The sequence below is a fragment of the Thalassophryne amazonica genome, chromosome 16, assembly GCF_902500255.1.
Source record: "Thalassophryne amazonica chromosome 16, fThaAma1.1, whole genome shotgun sequence".
In the NCBI taxonomy this organism is placed as follows: Eukaryota; Metazoa; Chordata; class Actinopteri; order Batrachoidiformes; family Batrachoididae; genus Thalassophryne; species Thalassophryne amazonica.
This window is the reverse complement of record NC_047118.1, coordinates 48,516,108-48,535,247: the sequence shown is the minus strand read 5'-3', so window position 1 is coordinate 48,535,247 and position 19,140 is coordinate 48,516,108. Positions and strand designations below refer to the sequence as shown.

Here is a 19,140-nt window from a genome sequence, read left to right as displayed (position 1 = left end):
TATCTTGACATGTAGAGAATTTCATTTGTATCAGTGTATCTGAAAAGATTTTTTTTTAAATGGCCTGAGAATTATTAGAAAGGTTTCTTGGAAAAACCAGAACTTTCCCTCTGCAGAAGTTCATATGCGAGATAGTAAAACCAATCATATAGGTTTGTTTGTCCAAAGTTAAACTTCGGCGAACATTCACTTATTCAAGTCAGCAGTATATCTGTGATGATAATGCAATAGTTCGCCCGGTGTCCTCTGTCAAATTTATGGATGTAAAACGGGGGTTTTCAGCTGTTTTGCAAACATCTCTGCAAATAATTTGTGGATTTAACTTGTATATTGTATGTTATTAATTTGTATGCTTGCCATAATGTGCAACATAACCATTTTAATGTTGGGCACAGTGGGAAATCAAAACCAGATACCATTAATGTTTCATATTCTAAGCTTTGATGTGGCGATTTACTGCCCTCTACTGTTTGTAGGAAGGCCATGACATTTGGCAGCCCTTACTGAAACACGACTAGGTGGTGCGCTTAGTTGACTCAAAGCAAGACTGTCCAAGTTTCAGAGTCCAACCATGTTGGCCTCATTCGTTGTATATCTGCAGTTGTGTACAAGAAGGGCATTTGTTGTAAAATCACTTGTATCCATACCGGATGTGTTGAGGACAAAACGGGAGCAGGCATAACAGGGACAAAATCACACACTGATTGTGTATCTCATTGCAGGACATGGTATGTTTTTAGTAGAAAACCATGCTGAAGTTCATACATTTCAGATGAGCATAAATTGTTCTGAGCAAAACAGAAATGGTTCACCTGCTGATTTCCCAAAGGTGCAGAATGACTCCTTGTTGATTTGTATAAATTTGATCCAATGATACACTTTTGCAGGTTTTATTTATTTTTTAAGGTTTGATTCCATGAGCGAGATGAGGTTCAGGCAGTAGGTGAGGTTCCGAAGAGTTTCACCTCCACTGGGAAATGGTCGCTGACAGCCAAAGCCTGAGATGAAGAGAAAATGTTAGCACATCTTACATTTTGGCACAGTTTTTGCTGTCTGTGCAGTTTGGCTAATTGTTGGCAGCATTTTACACACTTTAACATGTGACTGGTCCTGAAATGTGTTTCAGTGTTTGCTGCTTAGGCTGCCATTAGGCTTTAAGATGAGCATACACTGTGAAAGTTTAGCAATGTTTTTATTAAGTTCTCACTCTTAATCGCATACAATTAACTTTTAAAAAAAGGCAGATATTGACATGGTAACTTGCAAGCTAATGCAACTCTAGCTGCTGTATTTTCCAGAGTATGTCACATTTAAACTTAAACATTTGCAAGAGCACAAGCATTTTTTAGCTGGGAGCAGAAAAATAAAATGAGTCAGAGGAAAGGTGCGACGATTTACCCAAACTGACTCCAAATATGAGTAAATTAAGTGCTTTTATTTCATTTTATTTTATTTTTTGGTGGTTTTTTTTGTGGCATTTTTGAAATTTGCTCCGTCCTCAAAAAAGGGTACATGTACTCGAGGCAGGTGTGCCATCTGATGTTCAAGAGATGAAACTTCAGCCACTGACCCAACAATAGCCCTGTTTACATGTACATAAATATATGTACCATTAATCAGATTTATTTCATTCTTTTACATTTGCACGTTTCAGCATTCTAAAGAGCTCATTTGTGGGAGAGAGAGAGAGCAAGCACTGTATAAAGTCTCTAAAGTCTACGCTTTTTTCCAAGATCTGCTGTTTCTCTTTTCTCCCCTTCAAAAGAAATTCAGTTTAGAAACTGAAATCATGTAAACCAGGTTTTTCTGATTATGAAATTGCTGAAGTGCATGTAAACATGAGAGATCAGATTATTAGTTATCTGATTACAAACAGTTATCTAATTATTATATGGTTATGTAAACATGCTCCACTACAGGGAGTATGTCACATAAGTTGCCCCTGTCAAAAACTGACACTGGAGTACAGTGTTGCCACAGTTACTTTGAAAAAGTAATCTGATGACTGATTACTCCTTGAAAAAGTAACTTAGTTACTTTACTGATTACTCAATTGTAAAAGTAACTAAGTTAGATTACTAGTTACTTTTCCCAGCTGCCGACAACAACCCTCTGCCACCTCAACATGACAATGATACCTGTTTTGCCAAAACTTACTTTATAGTCACCCTTTCTTGACTTCAATGAAAATAAATACTTGTTTTGTAAAAAGTAAACTAAAGACCTCTTTCTTGACCTCATATTTAACTGCTGACAGCACTGTAACAGTAAAACTTGCAATTTCGAACCTACATTGTTTATAAATGTAACTATTAAATTCATTCTAGCATTTTTCTAACATTTAAATTCTCTCTAAATATTTTACTTGTCGAAATTAATATTATTTTAAGTAGTATTAGTAGTTGTAGTAAAAAAAAAAGGCTTCAAAACTGGACCTTTAATCTAGGGGTGTTGTGAGGGGGGCACATCCTTGCCCCACGCCCCCATTCCATCTGGATTCGCCCCTACTTTGGCGTTTGAGCACAAAGAATGGATAACATTTATTTATGCAGAAAACGTGACCACATTTACAGGTAAGAAAGTTTTATTGTGTTTTCACATCATGTGGTCCTCAGAAAGAGAGTTTAGGTGCATTTGAGTGGAAAATAGTGTTAGTTGTTGACGCGTCGCGGAGGATCAGCTGTTTTAATGTGCAGATACGGAGCAGCTCAGCTCAGCTCTAAATAAAGGAGGAAAAAAGTATAAAATGTCTTTGTAAAGCTCAGTGCAGGTGTGCTGATCACCGCGCTTTAAGAGGAGACGACGAGTCGAGCAGCTGCAAAAAACGTGGATGAAAAGCTCACAGCTCACTGAAAGTGGGCAGTTCAGTCGAACCCCGACCTCCTGCCCACAGACCAAGTTTAATGCTGCTATCGACCCACAATGGAAAATAATAGTAACGCACAGTGACATGGAGAAGTAATTTTAATCTGATTACTGATTTGGAAAGATTAACGCGTTAGATTACTCGTTACTAAAAAAAGTGGTCAGATTAGAGTAACGCGTTACCGGCATCACTGCTGGAGTATAACACTATACATATATCACTTTTTTCTGTATGTGGAACTCACTTTCTAACAGTGTTTGCCTGGTTTTAACAAGGGACAGGAGCCCAATGCACCATGTACACACCACAGCATTGCTGTTACTTAACACACAGACATTTACATTACAAAAATAAGCAATAAATGTGCATTGGACAACATATGACATGTTATTTGACACAGATGGATACTGATTGCTGGACCACAGTGAAACGCTACAATGTAACGTGAGTACATAGATTTTTTTTTTTATATATCAGCTCTTTAATCTAGGATTTTTGTGTGTTATTGTAGTACATGTTATTCTCACTTTATCAGTTTATTTTATTTAGTGCAATGATTCTTGAGAAAGATCTATCAGAATAGTTAATATTTTTAATCACGAGCACGATTCTTCAGTATTCATATAACTCAGATTGCATGAGTCGTAGGACCTCCCAACCATAAACTTCTATGCAGTAGCAGCTTTGCAGTTATTTCCTTCGGCATTTCTGTTGCGATAGGTTGAGGGCGACACATTGAAGAAGCTTGCACACTGCTGCCGCCACAGCTTAACCAGCTCCAGTGCTTCTGTCCACCCAAACCGCATGCTGTCGCTGTGTCGCCATGTTTTCAGTTCTCTTCATGACAATCATACATGCAGAGTGAGGAAAACAAAAGACTGAATTTAGCAGAACTGATTTGCAGTTCTGCTTCAACTGCGTAATACCCTCATGAAGGGCGACCAAAACCTCTGGTATGTCGGAAATTCATTTGACCGTGCGACTGCCAGACCCAACAAGATGACTCAAAGTCAGATTGGATTAGTGCAGTATATGCTCAGCTTTAGCTTGCTGCCCATTAAATAGACTCATCTCAGACTTTACATATGAATGTTTGCCTGCGGTTTTTCTTATTTGCCATATTTTTAAAAGTGTTCCTGATTATTGTAACATGTAGTTAATTAATGTAGTCAGTTGCTTAAAATGTTCAAGATTATTAGGAGAGTATGAAGAATAAATGAAGATAGAACTGAAAGTGTTGTTTCTCTGAATGTCTTTATAATTTTTTTTCAGCAAATTGTGGAAAAAAGGGATTTCTTGCATGTAGCTCAATAGTCAAAAGATGGAAAGCAGCAGAGGCTCTAAGGACGAGTCAACTTGTCATTTAAATCACTACAGCAGTTTGACTCCACTGGATGGCAGCAAAAACAAGATATCCAGCTACTGTAATTTGGAACAGATGGGTTTTTTTTACCAGATTGTGGCTGAGATGCAGGTCCCTCATGTAGTCGTAGACCTCAGCGCTGTCGGGCATCACTCCCTCCATCATGTCAGCCGTGACCACAATCCTGTAAAAGCAGGAATAGGAGTTGGGTTTGTGAGAGCATGTGCGTGTATTTCCTGTGTGTGGTACCTGTCGTATGGGCAGTTGGTGTGTGACACTGTGGTGTCGGCCTCGTCGGGGATCAGCCAGTGGAAACTCTTGTCTGTGAAGAGTCGGATCTTTTCCCAGTCAGAACCTGACACATACTGACAGCCTGTGTTGAGGTCACCGAGCACCACGATGTCCTGCAGGGACAGTGGGGTGCTTCAATCACAGTTATTCTCAAATACTACTTTTTAAATCTCTGCAAAACAGGGGTACACCCCCCCACACACACACACGTCGGTTGGATTGTTTGCAGGATTACTCAACCTTGGCAGAGTTGCATGTTGGTGCTCTACGTGCCTCTAGTTAGTAATGCTGTTCTGCCAATTAAATGACTGTGTGTGTAGATTCTAAGAGTAGATGTTCACATTGGTTTTCCAGCGGTTTCGGACATCAGTCACCACATCGTAAAGAGCGTCTGTTTCTTCCACAGCGAAGTCTGGAGAGGTGTGCTGAGGGATCAGGACAACGTTCCTCACAGCTAGAGAACAGAAGAAAGGAATATGACAAAATGAAATATCGGAATATCTGTCCTGGCCTATCAGGCTCAATTCATTCATTTGACCAATGCTTGCTTGATTGATTGATTGTTTATTTGTTTGTTCCACCCCGAAATTACACTTAAAGGATTTGTTTTGCCAAAGAGCATGGTCATTGGAGTCAGAGGTCAAATTGTAATCCCAACATTGGCACACATATTTAGGTGGACTAAGAGAGGTCACATTTGCCGTAGGTCAATTACTTTGGGTCAAGATAATTAAAGTTCAAACCCCAGTCTCCCTACACACAAACACACACTCCAATTTGCACCAAACTTGGCACACATGGTTGGTTCTGGAATTCCCCACATAAGGCCAAATATGCTATAGGTCAATGAATAGCGTCAAGGTTATATCTGTCTGTTTCTTGGCCTACTTCTCCCAGGTTTTTTGTATGCTTTATACTAAATTTGATGGGGATGAAGGCTGATGGCAGAATTGCTCCTTTATTCTCAAACCATTTTGACCAAACTTGGAACACGTGGCGCTAAATTCCAGAATTGCCCTGACTAGGTCAGCCAAAATTCAGTCATTTGGGTAAAGATCAAGGTTTTTGAGGATGAAGGTCAAAATGATGACTTATTTTGAATTCCAGTGTGCACATGGCACACTGTATGAAGATGCTTACATAATAGCCTAGTTGGTGTCACGGTAAATTTTCTAAACTCAAAATCATGGGGTCAAGGTCATGTCTGTCTCTGTTGGCCCACTCCTCCCAGGACCTTTGGTTGATTTCTATCAAACGTGACATACATATGTAGCTAAATTCCCGAATATCCCTCCCAATATCAGCCCATGGTCAATCATGTGTGTCAAGGTCATTGGGGTCAAAGGCCAGATTTCCACCAGGCAAAGAATTGCATTGTTTACCAAGAAATTCAATGCTAAACAAAGTAACCATGACCTTATTGATGATATACTTGCCCTATCTGCACAGCTCTTGGCATCTTCATGCCAACAGCTATTGTTGCCTAGTAAAGGCCACGTTAAGAGAATCTTGTAAGGACGTACTGTAGCACCATGTTCCATGGTTCTTCAGTGCTGGTGAGCAGATCCTTCCTCCTGCACACTTCAGGAGCTTTGTATTGAAGTGATGTACTGTGTCTGTAGGTGAAGTGTACCTGAATGACTGGAAGAGAACATGACGACAAACGGCTCTCTGATGAAGGTGTCTGTCCCACAGGGCTCACAACCATCATCATAGATGTAGTTTTTAGCCACTGACACCATCTCTTCCCTGAAAAGAAGAAACTTCACAGTGAGTCTTCATCACCGCCGGGATACTGAACCTTTTTCATCTGCTTTGCAAACAGTCAGGTCGGTGTAACTCTTTAAAATTAAGATTTCTTTCCTGGTGGAATTATCAGCAGAGTGTAAAGTCTGACCTACAATTTTAGGTTGTTTTTTAATGTATATTTGTTTTTTATTTATTACTGAATGATGCTGAAATCAAAATTGTATCTGAAACTAAATTTCTTGGCATTTTTATTGGCATTTTTATTGACGATAAACTAAGTTGGAGAGCTCATATAAATTATGTTAAATCTAAAATTTCCAAAGTTATTGCGATTCTGTATAAAGCACAATACTTCCTCTCCCAACATTCGTTGCACCCTGCTCTGAGAGCCGCTGTCATTGGACAGACATCTCTGCTATTTTGGACTTGTGGGATAGGTCGCGCCCACAGATTGAGTTCGCCGGACTACTTTCGCCGCCCTGCTCAGCGTGCCGCTCTCGTTGGAGCAACAACACACAGAATGTGTCTCTTCCCAGATAGATCTCTTTCAGTGCAGCTTCATGTTCTGACTTCAACATGAAGTTAACACCCAAGTCTTTCATCGGCAACTGTAAATGGTAATAAAAACATTCCAATCATATGTTTCTGAACTCTTCTGCAACAAACTGCATCGTGTCAGTGTTTACTACGTGCTTGAGCGGTGAAGTTGCTCATAAACTTTAAGTTTCTTAAATACGTATGTATTACAGCCACTCTTAAACCTTTGTCTACTTTTCGCTTGCCATAAGCTAAGCTAGTGGCGCTCGTGAGAGTGTACATTCGTTGGTCACACTGTATCATTCTCATTACTTGTCCTATATATGACATTGTATTGAGGTTTGGGGAAACACATATAAAACAAAAACAAATCCAATATTTCTGTTACAAAAGAAAGTTATAAGAGTTATACGTTAAAAAAAATATATTATGAACCAACAAATCCATGTTTGCTTGTCTGTGTATCTGCAAAACCAGGTGTCGGCAGCACCTGGTTTTGCAGATTTTCATACTGGAAACATACTTCTGTGATGCTCCAGCAACTTGCATGGGAGCAGATTTGTGTCACGAGTATTCCAAAAAAAATCAGCAGGAAAATCCATCCATCCATTTTCTATACCCAGCTTGCAGCTTGGGACTCCGGCGAGGGCGGTCGTATCTCCTCCTCTCTCCTCTATCTCTGCTCCAACCTTCAAAGTCCCTACTTCACCAGGCTGTGAAGTCTTCAAACTATATTGGATTAATCATGGAATTGATCAGCTGGTCTCTGAACACTATTGACACCATTTTTTCTACAAGAAGATCAGGGCCGGGGGACCCTGTGTGCCCAGATGGAAGTTACCCTGCGGCAGGGGTGGGCATCGTTGGCCGAGACACTGCAGGTTTTCCGTGTAACCAATCACCTCAGCAGGTGGGTTACTGATGAGCTTCTGCTCTGAACATAAACACCTGGTTGTCAATGAAATCACCTGCTGAAACACCTGATCTTTAATGAAATCACCTGCTGAGGCGATTGGTTGCATGGAAAACCTGCAGTGTCTCGGCCCTTTATGGCACATGATTGCCCACCCCTGCTGCGGGCTATGTTCTCGACGCCTGGGAGACGTGGCGTGTCGCATGCTTTACGCCATTCTCTGTGGAGGATGTCGAGGATTTATTCATTTTGGATTCATAGTAGGAGGGTTGGTACTTATTGGCTTATGTGCTGCCCTGACCTACCGGAAGATTGGCAAGAGGGCTGCCGCCAAAACCACGACCCCTCGCTTGTCCGTCATGATTAATGAGTTGGTCAAGGTGATGCATTCTCAGACTGCGTTAACCCTTGAACCCAGACGCAAATTGGATAACATCTCGGAGCAAATGTGTGCCTTGCAGGAGAAAGTGAAGATTTCAGAGACCGGAGAATTTTCATAATTTGGGATCTGGTTTGTTCATGGGAAGCCGAAAAAGTGTTTTTCACTGCTCAACCACAAACACGGCAGGCTTATCAGCCTCTGAAGGACAAAATGCCCCATTGTTTTCCTCCAGAAGAATCTCTACGGCCTTGGGGAACATTGGCTCAAGGACAGTAACTGACTCACACATGGACAAAGACTGAAACATACTCCACTTCCCTCTCTACCTTCCCTCCTGCCCCCATCACGCACCCCATCCCAGCCACCGCTCAAACCACCCCTTCTCCCCTCTGGGGGATGTGCAGTTTTAGCTGCGGCAGGTCCTCATTCCCCCCCAAGATGATGGCGGCACGACTCCTGTTGCAGCGGCTCCCCCACACTCACAGCCTCAATTCAGAAAACGGACTGTTTCAAATTTAGTGCACATAAACAATGTCAAATGTATATGTTTTGTCTTAACCCTATAACGCCAAGTGTATCATATTTGATACGGGATTTTCTGAGATGTCTGCTTCATCAGTGTGATATTTTCTCCCCAAAAAACCTATCGTATACAATGAGATACTTGTAGTGCACAGACAAACCACCTGATGTCAGTATCTTATGCATCAGAGGGCCTTCAGATGAGACATTCATAATGGCTGCCTGAAACAAGTGATCCACAGTAATTTCCCTAAGAAAATGCAGCATTTTATAGGTTTGAAATGTTATGTTTGCTCTGGATTTAAAATGGATGTTTTTATGCTAGAACGCCCAATGTAGCAAATATGATACAAATAAAAACTCATATATGCAAAAAGGTTTTTGTTTTTTGTTTGTTTTTGTTTTGTTTTTTTGGTGGGTTTGTTAAAAGGTCCAATAAAGACTGTTGTTTCAAAAAATTAGAATTTTCTCACAATTATTTCACAGGGTGGGCTTTATAGGGTTAATTCTGATGTGTGCCGTTATTACGGTAAACAAGTAATAATTGTGGATTAATTGCTGTATCTTGTCTGTGGCAATTTGAGTGTAATGTTGTTGTTGTTGTTGCACTTGTAATGACAATGATAATAAAACTCATCCATCATCCATCCATCCAGCCATACCGCTTACTCCAATTAAGTGAACGCGGGAGGATTGGATAAATTAAAAAAAAATAAATCTTGTTTTCTCTCTCCCCTCTTCCTTATCTTTTTAACTCTTTCACTTTTGTATAACAGGTGCAAAGGGTTTTTCTCCATATTGGCTCTGGTTGATGTGATTATTTGTGTGGGTGTCTCTTTCGTCTATTTAATCACGTACGTAGTCGGCTCTAACCCTCGGTGCCCTGCAAGGGCAAACACTGATAAGTTTACCATGCATGTAACACGGCTTTGCTGCGGAAGATTTTTTACAATGTTCAAGTTCAAGATGAATTTTGGCCTTTTGACCCCCAAATAATTACCTTCTTGGGGTCACTGTATCAAGTTTTGGTGACAATCAGGCACTTATGAAAGAAGTTATTGCTTTCACAAGTTTTCTACAAAGTAAATGCTAGTAAACTTAACCTTTGAGCTTTTGACCCCAAAGACTGTAGGCTTCTTGGGGTCAATATACTGAAAGCAAATACCAAGATCGGTGACAATTGCACAGTTACAAAAGATATTGGGCTCCCCAGATTTTTACAAAATATACTCCAGGGACCTTGACCTTTTAATCCCAAACCACTGGGCTTTTTGGGGTTACTATGTAATAGATATTCCTCATTTGATGAAATCAAGCCAATACAACTGAAGTAATACAAGTGAAATATCATGACTGGCTGACTGACTGACTTCCTGCACATAGTGACGTCTCATCCGCTGGCCGCTGGCATGGGGAAGAAGAAATGATAAATTCTGGTGTGTGTGGAAGGGTGTTAGTTCAAAGTCTTGTTAGTTCGTTTACATTCATTCTTGATTTTTTTTTTTTTTTTTTTTTTGCATAAAATATATTTATAACAGAAAAGTAATTCCATATGTTGTCAAGAAATTTCAGAAAAGAGAATTTTGACATGTGGCAGAGATTTCTCTCTGTGTTATACATTTGTACAGTGTGGTGTGTTTCTCTGGTGATTTTGTGTACCTGTAGAGAAACAGATATCGCTCCTTGTACCTGCTCCTCCCCAGAGGCTCACTGACGATGTGACTGTACTTCCACTGAGGAGAATCTCTGCCAAAAACACACGTAAAGCAAAGTGTGTGAATGCAGAAGCTCCACACTTTACTAACTAGAGCTGCGCTCAGACAGTGCAGTGCCTCTGCCAACAGGGTTGCTACTTTGGATGTCACACTATGAAATAAAACGTTGACCCGAACTGGAACTTCAGAATGTTGAAATTCAAGTTGGATCAAATATTTCTGAAGGAGTTTTGGCGTGAAGCCAATCATTTCCTGCAAGTGGTTCCACTTGAAAATTCCAACTAAATGTTGACCAAAATGACAATTAAGAATGGCAAAATTAAAGTGGGATCTAAATTCATTATGGTTTTTTTTTCATGTTTTATGTAACCTTGCCCTTGAAATTTGAACTATGACCTTGAAAAATGAACTCACTATATTCTAGGATCATTACACCACTTAAACACATCAGATTTAAATACAGAATATTATTTTTTGGGGGGGGTCAACTTTGACCTTGACCAAACCTTTAAAGGTCAAAGTCAAAGGCCAAAGTCAATCAGAAAGCGCCCCCCTAAGAGGAACAATATGAGCCAAATTGGATGTTTCTATGGTGAGTAGTTGCAAAGTTATGGCTGATTATGCGATTTTCACTTTTTTGGGTGACCTTGACCTTGAAACTTGAACTATGATCTTGAAAAATTAACTCAATATCAACTCAACTCCATATGTCCACATTTTATGATGATAGATGCAGAACTGTGCTTGTGAGACTGCTAACTAACCAACAAGCAAACAAATGCAGGTGATACAGACGGAATAATGTGTTCAGTCTAACTTGTTGACGTGCTCCATTAGTTTTTTGGTTGCTGACAGATCACTGTCCCTGACCTCTTGGATCAGAATGATGTCATAGCGATGGACAATCTGCAAAAACAAGCATGCTGTAAGTCACATTTCACAGTTCTTTTACTGTATGTGCAGTGCTCCTACATTACAGTAGTGTCAAATGAAGCTTTAATTCTGCTGTGGACCCTTCAAAGGTTTGTATTTAGTTACTTTCACGACCAGTGATCTGATCCACACTCACAGGCAAAGTAAATAGTTAAAGAGCAGACATTTGCACCTTGCTGATGATATTCATAAGAGTTGTGTTGGAGGCTTTCTTGTCCCCAAAGGACTTGATGTTAAAGGCCCCGAGCAGCAGAGATGCAGACAAATGGAGCACAGCCACCGAGATGCTCACAAACAGCAACAGACGCATCCTGGAGGGCCAAAAGGGAAAGAACACCTGCTCCAAATCAAATAGATATACTTTGTGTATGTGTGTGTGTGTGTGTGTGTGTGTGTGTGTGTGTGTGTGTGTGCGTGCGCGCACAGCTACATTGCAGACACCTTGTGCAATTTCAAATGTAATACTTCATAATAATAATAATATTACTGTATTATGCAAACATTTTAAGTATGACTGAGTGTAAAATGTAAAAATAATGAAAAGCTGCTTTTAAAAAAAATCTAATTACAGATCAGCATAAATAAGTAAAATGTGTATTTTTCACCTTTAAAAAATTTATTTTTAGTGGGTTGCAATTTCTAAGAAAATCTGGGTTAAAATGAGGTTTTTACAGTTTGTTATCAAGTAATCATCATGTACCACCCTGGGAGTTAGCCTAAGAAATAATTTTTGTTTTTTTAAATGAAGTTTCTAATTTGACTGACTTGGAATATATATATTTAAAAAATACTACATTTATCTTTTATTAGAACAGTGATATTATTTCATATATAGGCATTTCAAAATAATTTTTCGTGCCACGCTGATGAAAGAAATACACATCAAACATTTTTTATCAAAAGTGTTGAGTCGCTAAAATTTTCCCACAGTATTGTATAACCGCACTGAAAACACACACACACACACACACAGACATACAGACCTGCTAGACTAGCCAAATAAATGACTTTGACTGGTAGTCAAATGAATTAGGTTCATCAAAATTAACAAGTAAATTTTAGAACACCTTGTTAATTTCATTTGGACAGACCGAATTAATTTAAGTGTTCCCTATATTTATTACATATTACAACAAAAATCTGCCCTATACTTGTCCTATCAATTTTACTGCTCTGGAAACTGGCAATAAAATCAGGGTGATGCAAATCTTACAACAGGCTGATACAAAAAAGTAGAGCCTTGCAACGATTAAAAATTTTAATCATGATTAATTACATGGTTTTCATGATTAATCGCAATTAATCGCATTGTTATACACAAAATTCATCAACTTTCCCGATCTTTTGTTGCCCCTGTCCCAGCTTTTTTGAAATGTGTTGCAGGCATCCATTTCAAAATGAGCAAATATTTGCACAAAAACAAATTAGTCTTTCAGTTTGAAAATTAAATATCTTGTCTTTATGGTGTATTCAATTGAATATAGGTTGAAGAGGATTTGCAAATCATTGTATTCTGTTTTTATTTACATTTTATACAACGTCCCAACTTCATTGGAATGTTGTGTGGGCCGCTGAAGAGGAGGTACTGCTGGCCCACCACCACCAGAGGGCGCCCTGCCTGGAGTGCGGGCTCCAGGCACCAGAGGGCGCCGCCGCCTCACGGGAGCAGCCTCGGTGACAGCTGTCACCCATCACCTGAGACAGCTGACGGCAATCATCAGTGGGGTATATCAGCAGGACGGCATCTCCACCTCATTGCCGAGATATCGTTTTTACCGGAGAGGTAACGTATTGACGCTAACAGAGTGTATCTTTTTGGATTGAGCTAGTTATTTGGATTACTGTTCCAACGAGAGGTGGAGGTAACTTTCCTGCTGTTCGGAGTCCTGGGTGCAAACGCGCCCCCATCTGACTGTACTTTGTTTCCTCGCCAGCAGTACCAGGTCCGACACGCGGAGGCAGCGCCCACCTGGGAGTTCGGGACTTGGCGGCTCCAGTATTCCCGGGGTCCTGTGGCGGAGGAAGCCGTGTGGTACCGGTCTTACCTTGGAGAGGCGTCTCCTATCTTCGAGCCTGCCCACACGACACTTTTGTGAATTGACTGTTGTCCATTTCTGTGATTGGTTGTATTCGTTGTGCACATTCACAACAGTAAAGCGTTGTTATTTGACTTACTCCGTTGTCCGTTCATTTGCGCCCCCTGTTGTGGGTCCGTGTTCCTACACTTTCCCAACATGGAATTGGGGTTGTGTGTGTGTGTGTTATATATATATATATATATATATATATATATATATATATAATCCCTTCCTCCCACTTCAAAAGATGTGCAGGTGGTGAATTGGGAACTCTAAATTGATAGTAGGAGTGGGTATGAATGTGTTTGTTTGTCTATATGTGGCTCGGTACTGTCCAGAGTGCACCCTGCCTCATGCACCATGACTGCTGGGATAGGCTCCAGCAGTCCAGCAAATGTTGTAAAATGGTAGGGCCCCTTCACACATAGTGCAAAGTTTGGTCAAAGTGCGCATGAAGCAGGAGTCATGTGCAAAACATGTAAAATCATCCCTGCCTCAAACACCTCATACACCTGTTGCTACAACTATTTGCGCACACCAGCGGCTGAAAGACAGTGTGCGCTATGCGAACCCATTGATCCCTCTCGCGGCAGGTGTTGGCCAAATTCCAGCTGACATGCACAAACATCTAATACTGCTCGTTTGGCACTTAGAAAATGTGTGGCCATTCGCACTCTTGCCACGACAACAGTCTGCACACGATCACTGTCGTACTCACAGTGAAATTTGTCTAAGTTGTTTGGACAGACATGGACTAACAACTGCCCACTGTGACGCATGTGTTTCTGTTTGCTGTCATCACGTGGACATAAATAAAAACATATATCGCTGTGGCGATATATGCTGTGGGCTGCAACATGCACATGCTCCCTTGCTGCATCCCATTGAAAGGCTGCTCCCAGGTTGAGCCAGACCATCAGATCAGAACACACAGCGGGCGATCTGACTTTCACGACACCCACGTGAGCTCTGTTCCATATGACACAGTGTCACTTCTGGCGCGCCATCTACAAGACACGCACGCAGGCCGGCTGGACACACACCAGCAGATGTGGACATGAGACGAGTGAACTGCTTCTTATTAATGTAATTTCATGACTGTATGTCTGTGACCATGGACCATCTACAGAGGAACAGACGGATTATATTTGTATTGCCTGCTTGATAAAAGGAATTCAATATAAAATGCTGTGTTTTTTTATGGTGTATTTTTTTAATACATCCAGCTTTTTGTTGATTTCAGGAATTTTCTCCACACCATTTACAAACCAGTGATGGTACAAGTAGCTTGGGCTGGCAATCAGTAAAGTGCAGGTATAAATCCTGTGGGTGGTATGTTTTGTTTTAATATTCCATATCAGTGGCACAATGTGGTTCCACAGGTACCAGCTGGTTTTTCTGTTTTATTTATTCCACATCAGCGTGCATGGTTTTTATGTTTTATTTATACCACATAAGCAGTGAATGTGGTTCCACAGGTACCAGCTGGTTTTTATGTTTTATTTATACCACATAAGCAGCGAATGTGGTTCCACAGGTACCAGCTGGTTTTTATGTTTTATTTATACCACATAAGCAGCGAATGTGGTTCCACAGGTACCAGCTCATTTTTATGTTTTATTTATTCCACATTAACGACGCGATGTGGTTCCACAGGTACCAGCTGGTTTTTAGGTTTTATTTATTCCACATCAGCGGCGCGATGTGGTTCCACAGGTACCAGCTGGTTTTTATGTTTTTTTTATTCCACATCAGCAGGGTGATGTGGTTCCACAGGTACCAGCTGGTTTTTATGTTTTATTTATTCCACATCAGCGGCGCGATGTGGTTCCACAGGTACCAGCTGGTTTTTATGTTTTATTTATTCCACATCAGCGGCGCGATGTGGTTCCACAGGTACCAGCTGGTTTTTATGTTTTATTTATTCCACATTAGCATCTCGATGTGGTTCCACAGGTACCAGCTGGTTTTTGTTTTATTTATTCCACATCAGCGGTGCGATGTGGTTCCACAGGTACCAGCTGGTTTTTATGTTTTATTTATTCCACATCATGATGTGGTTCCAGAGGTACCAGCTGGTTTTTGTTTTATTTATTCCACATCAGCGGTGGTTCCACAGGTACCAGCTGGTTTTTATGTTTTATTTATTCCACATCAGCAGTGTGATGTGGTTCCACAGGTACCAGCTGGTTTTTGTTTTATTTATTCCACATCAGCGGTGGTTCCACAGGTACCAGCTGGTTTTTATGTTTTATTTATTTGCGTCTCGATGTGGTTCCACAGGTCCAGCTGGTTTTTATGTTTTATTTATTCCACATTAGCGTCTCGATGTGGTTCCACAGGTACCAGCTGGTTTTTATGTTTTATTTATTCCACATTAGCGTCTCGATGTGGTTCCACAGGTACCAGCTGGTTTTTATGTTTTATTTATTAGCGTCTCGATGTGGTTCCACAGGTACCAGCTGGTTTTTATGTTTTATTTATTCCACATTAGCGTCTCGATGTGGTTCCACAGGTACCAGCTGGTTTTTATGTTTTATTTATTCCACATTAGCGTCTCGATGTGGTTCCACAGGTACCAGCTGGTTTTTATGTTTAGCGTCTCGATGTGGTTCCACAGGTACCAGCTGGTTTTTATGTTTTATTTATTCCACATTAGCGTCTCGATGTGGTTCCACAGGTACCAGCTGGTTTTTGTTTTATTTATTCCACATCAGCAGTGTGATGTGGTTCCACAGGTACCAGCTGGTTTTTATGTTTTATTTATTCCACATTAGCGTCTCGATGTGGTTCCACAGGTACCAGCTGGTTTTTATGTTTTATTTATTCCACATTAGCATCTCGATGTGGTTCCACAGGTACCAGCTGGTTTTTGTTTTATTTATTCCACATCAGCAGTGTGATGTGGTTCCACAGGTACCAGCTGGTTTTTATGTTTTATTTATTAGCGTCTGGATGTGGTTCCACAGGTCCAGCTGGTTTTTATGTTTTATTTATTCCACATCAGCGGCGCGATGTGGTTCCACAGGTACCAGCTGGTTTTTATGTTTTTTTTATTCCACATCAGCAGTGTGATGTGGTTCCACAGGTACCAGCTGGTTTTTGTTTTATTTATTCCACATCAGCGGTGGTTCCACAGGTACCAGCTGGTTTTTATGGTTTATTTATTCCACATTAGCGTCTCGATGTGGTTCCACAGGTACCAGCTGGTTTTTATGTTTTATTTATTCCACATTAGCGTCTCGATGTGGTTCCACAGATACCAGCTGGTTTTTATGTTTTATTTATTCCACATTAGCGTCTGGATGTGGTTCCACAGGTCCAGCTGGTTTTTATGTTTTATTTATTCCACATCAGCAGTGTGATGTGGTTCCACAGGTACCAGCTGGTTTTTATGTTTTTTTTATTCCACATCAGCGGTGCGATGTGGTTCCACAGGTACCAGCTGGTTTTTATGTTTTTTTTATTCCACATCAGCAGTGTGATGTGGTTCCACAGGTACCAGCTGGTTTTTATGTTTTTTTTATTCCACATCAGCAGTGTGATGTGGTTCCACAGGTACCAGCTGGTTTTTGTTTTATTTATTCCACATCAGCGGTGGTTCCACAGGTACCAGCTGGTTTTTATGTTTTATTTATACCACATAAGCAGTGTGATGTGGTTCCACAGGTACCAGCTGGTTTTTATGTTTTATTTATTAGCGTCTCGATGTGGTTCCACAGGTCCAGCTGTTTTTTATGTTTTATTTATGTTGGGGAAAGTGTAGGAGCACGGACCCACAACAGGGGGCGCAAATGAACGGACAATGGATAAAGCCAAATACAACACTTTACTGTTGTGAAAATGCACAACAACAACAACAGATTACAATAGTGAGTCAAATACAAGATGTCATGTGGGCAGGCTCGAAGATAGGAGACATCAGTCCGAAGTCGAACCGGAACCACACGATTTCCTCCGCCACCGAACCCCGGGAATACTGGAGCCGCCAAGTCCCGAACTCCCAGGTGGCCACTGCCTCCGCGTGTCGGATCTGGTACTGCTGGCGAGGAGCAAACACAGTTAGAAGTGGGTGCGTGTGCACCCAGCAATACGTACGGTGGAAAACCACCTCCTCCTCTCGTCGAATAAAGAGTTCACAAAAAACGCTCAAGCAACAAAGGGTTATTATCTCACAACCAGCTGAGGTACGTTACCTTCAAGGTAGAACGATATCTCGGCAAAGAGGTGAAGATGTCGTCTGGCTGATATACCAATGCTGATCCTGTTGAGTGGTGACAGCTGTCAAGGATGATGAGCATCAGCTGTCACCCTGGCTGCTCCTGTTAGGCGGCAGCGCCCTCTGGTGCCTGGAGCCCGCACTCCAGGCAGGGCGCCCTCTGGTGGTGGTGGGCCAGCAGTACCTCCTCTTCAGCGGCCCACACAACAATTTATTCCACATTAGCGTCTCGATGTGGTTCCACAGGTACCAGCTGGTTTTTATGTTTTATTTATTCCACATCAGCAGCCCGATGTGGTTAGTCGCACTGTGTTCCTGCTTGAAAGACACTGTCGCACAAACCCTTGGCACTGGGATCGTGCACGCCTGCCCATCCTGCGATGAGCAGGCGCCTTTAGAAAAGTTTTACGGTTCTGTGTGGACCAAAAACTGGTTTACAGGCAGGTTATTTTTCTCCATAAACTGAAACCAGCTCTCAGTTCTTTCCACACAAAGAAGGGGTGTACAGAACAAACAGTACAGGACAAACCATTTTTTGGGCAAGTGTAGATAGCAGATATACAAATCTGGTGCTGGGGTCATCTCAGTCCGTGACACTGACATTTTGTCCAGGACTGTTAATAGGTACGGAATCCAAATACACAGTATTTCCTCACAGTGAACAGTCTGTTCAGCTGTGACCGTGAGCATTGAAGAACCGTAAAGGCAAAAAGGAAATTTTATCAGCAACATTATGAATGCAGAGGTTCTGTGATAGGAGAGTGCAGTGTGGTAATAGTGATACTGATGTGGAAATAGCTGCATCAAAATGTATTACTTTTAAATCGCTACATCAACATTAGTGACCAGTGTGACTGTGAAATGACAAAACTCTTTGATCAAATGTCCACATCATGACTATCTTATAGCAGGTAAAAGATGAAATGATGATTATAATTCCTGAGACCATGAAGACTATTTATTTTCACAATGTGGGAGGAAATGAGAAAAAAAATCACTTGCTTTTCTTACATGTTGACACACAGAGTCAAAAATTATTTCACCAGGAAACAAATGAATCAGTTAATGAAGCCACTCTGAAAATGAGTCTATATGTTTCGAAAACCATTTTAACAGCAAGCAGTCCAACTTTTGTCACTGCAAACTATAATTTAACACCAAGTTGCACTATAGTAAAAGCAAATACCACCTTATACTCTCATGCTGTCAGAATATCGTTGGATTTGGGGAAGTTAGTGCAGAAAGAAAAATAAATAAAATAAAATAAAAATATGTAATAATAATAATAAGAAGAAGAAATACATAAAAGTTAAGGTTTGTAGTCAGACACAGAGCACTGAAAAATGAATCTGTTGTAACTTTAACATAAACTCATTGTTACATAATGTGAGTGTGGAGCTAAATATCAGGCTGCAGTTCTAGCTGATGTTACAGTGTGCAGAAGAGGAGCACAGCTACCTGGTGTTTCTGGAAGTTGAAGGTCTTTTGCATCAGCAGAGAACAGAGGCTCGATTGTATGAATCTCTGGAGGCTCCAATGTGTCGTTTGAGCAGAGCCACACTTTCTTCTGAT

The 19,140-nt window shown here is 40.9% G+C and overlaps 1 protein-coding gene across 3 annotated transcripts; it reads right to left on the bottom strand.

Moving 5' to 3' along the window:
- Window positions 1-879: 879 nt before the first annotated feature.
- On the bottom strand, window positions 880-19,140 carry dnase1 (deoxyribonuclease I). Of its 3 annotated transcripts, none has more exons than XM_034190758.1 (9): window positions 19,027-19,140; window positions 11,444-11,611; window positions 11,156-11,244; window positions 10,283-10,369; window positions 6,154-6,269; window positions 4,862-4,974; window positions 4,479-4,633; window positions 4,320-4,413; window positions 880-998 (listed from the first exon to the last, which is right to left on the bottom strand). In XM_034190758.1, the coding sequence occupies exons 1-9, from the start codon at window positions 19,057-19,059 to the stop codon at window positions 933-935; spliced, it is 921 nt and encodes a 306-aa protein (XP_034046649.1). In that variant the 5' UTR covers window positions 19,060-19,140; the 3' UTR covers window positions 880-932. The 3 variants fall into 3 exon arrangements, with proteins under 3 accessions (XP_034046649.1, XP_034046653.1, XP_034046652.1); XM_034190762.1 differs by having other exon boundaries at window positions 11,444-11,582; window positions 19,027-19,131; XM_034190761.1 differs by having other exon boundaries at window positions 11,444-11,596; window positions 19,026-19,118.

Excerpts from the sequence above, each read along its gene's own strand:
- dnase1 (XM_034190758.1), bottom strand. The coding sequence starts at position 19,059 with ATGCAAAAGACCTTCAACTTCCAGAAACACCAG. Across the intron at positions 11,612-19,026 it reads TCAACTTCCAGAAACACCAG|CAGGTGTTCTTTCCCTTTTG; the intron begins GTAGCTGTGCTC and ends TTTGATTTGGAG. Across the intron at positions 4,634-4,861 it reads GAAACCGCTGGAAAACCAAT|GACATCGTGGTGCTCGGTGA; the intron begins GTGAACATCTAC and ends CTGTCCCTGCAG.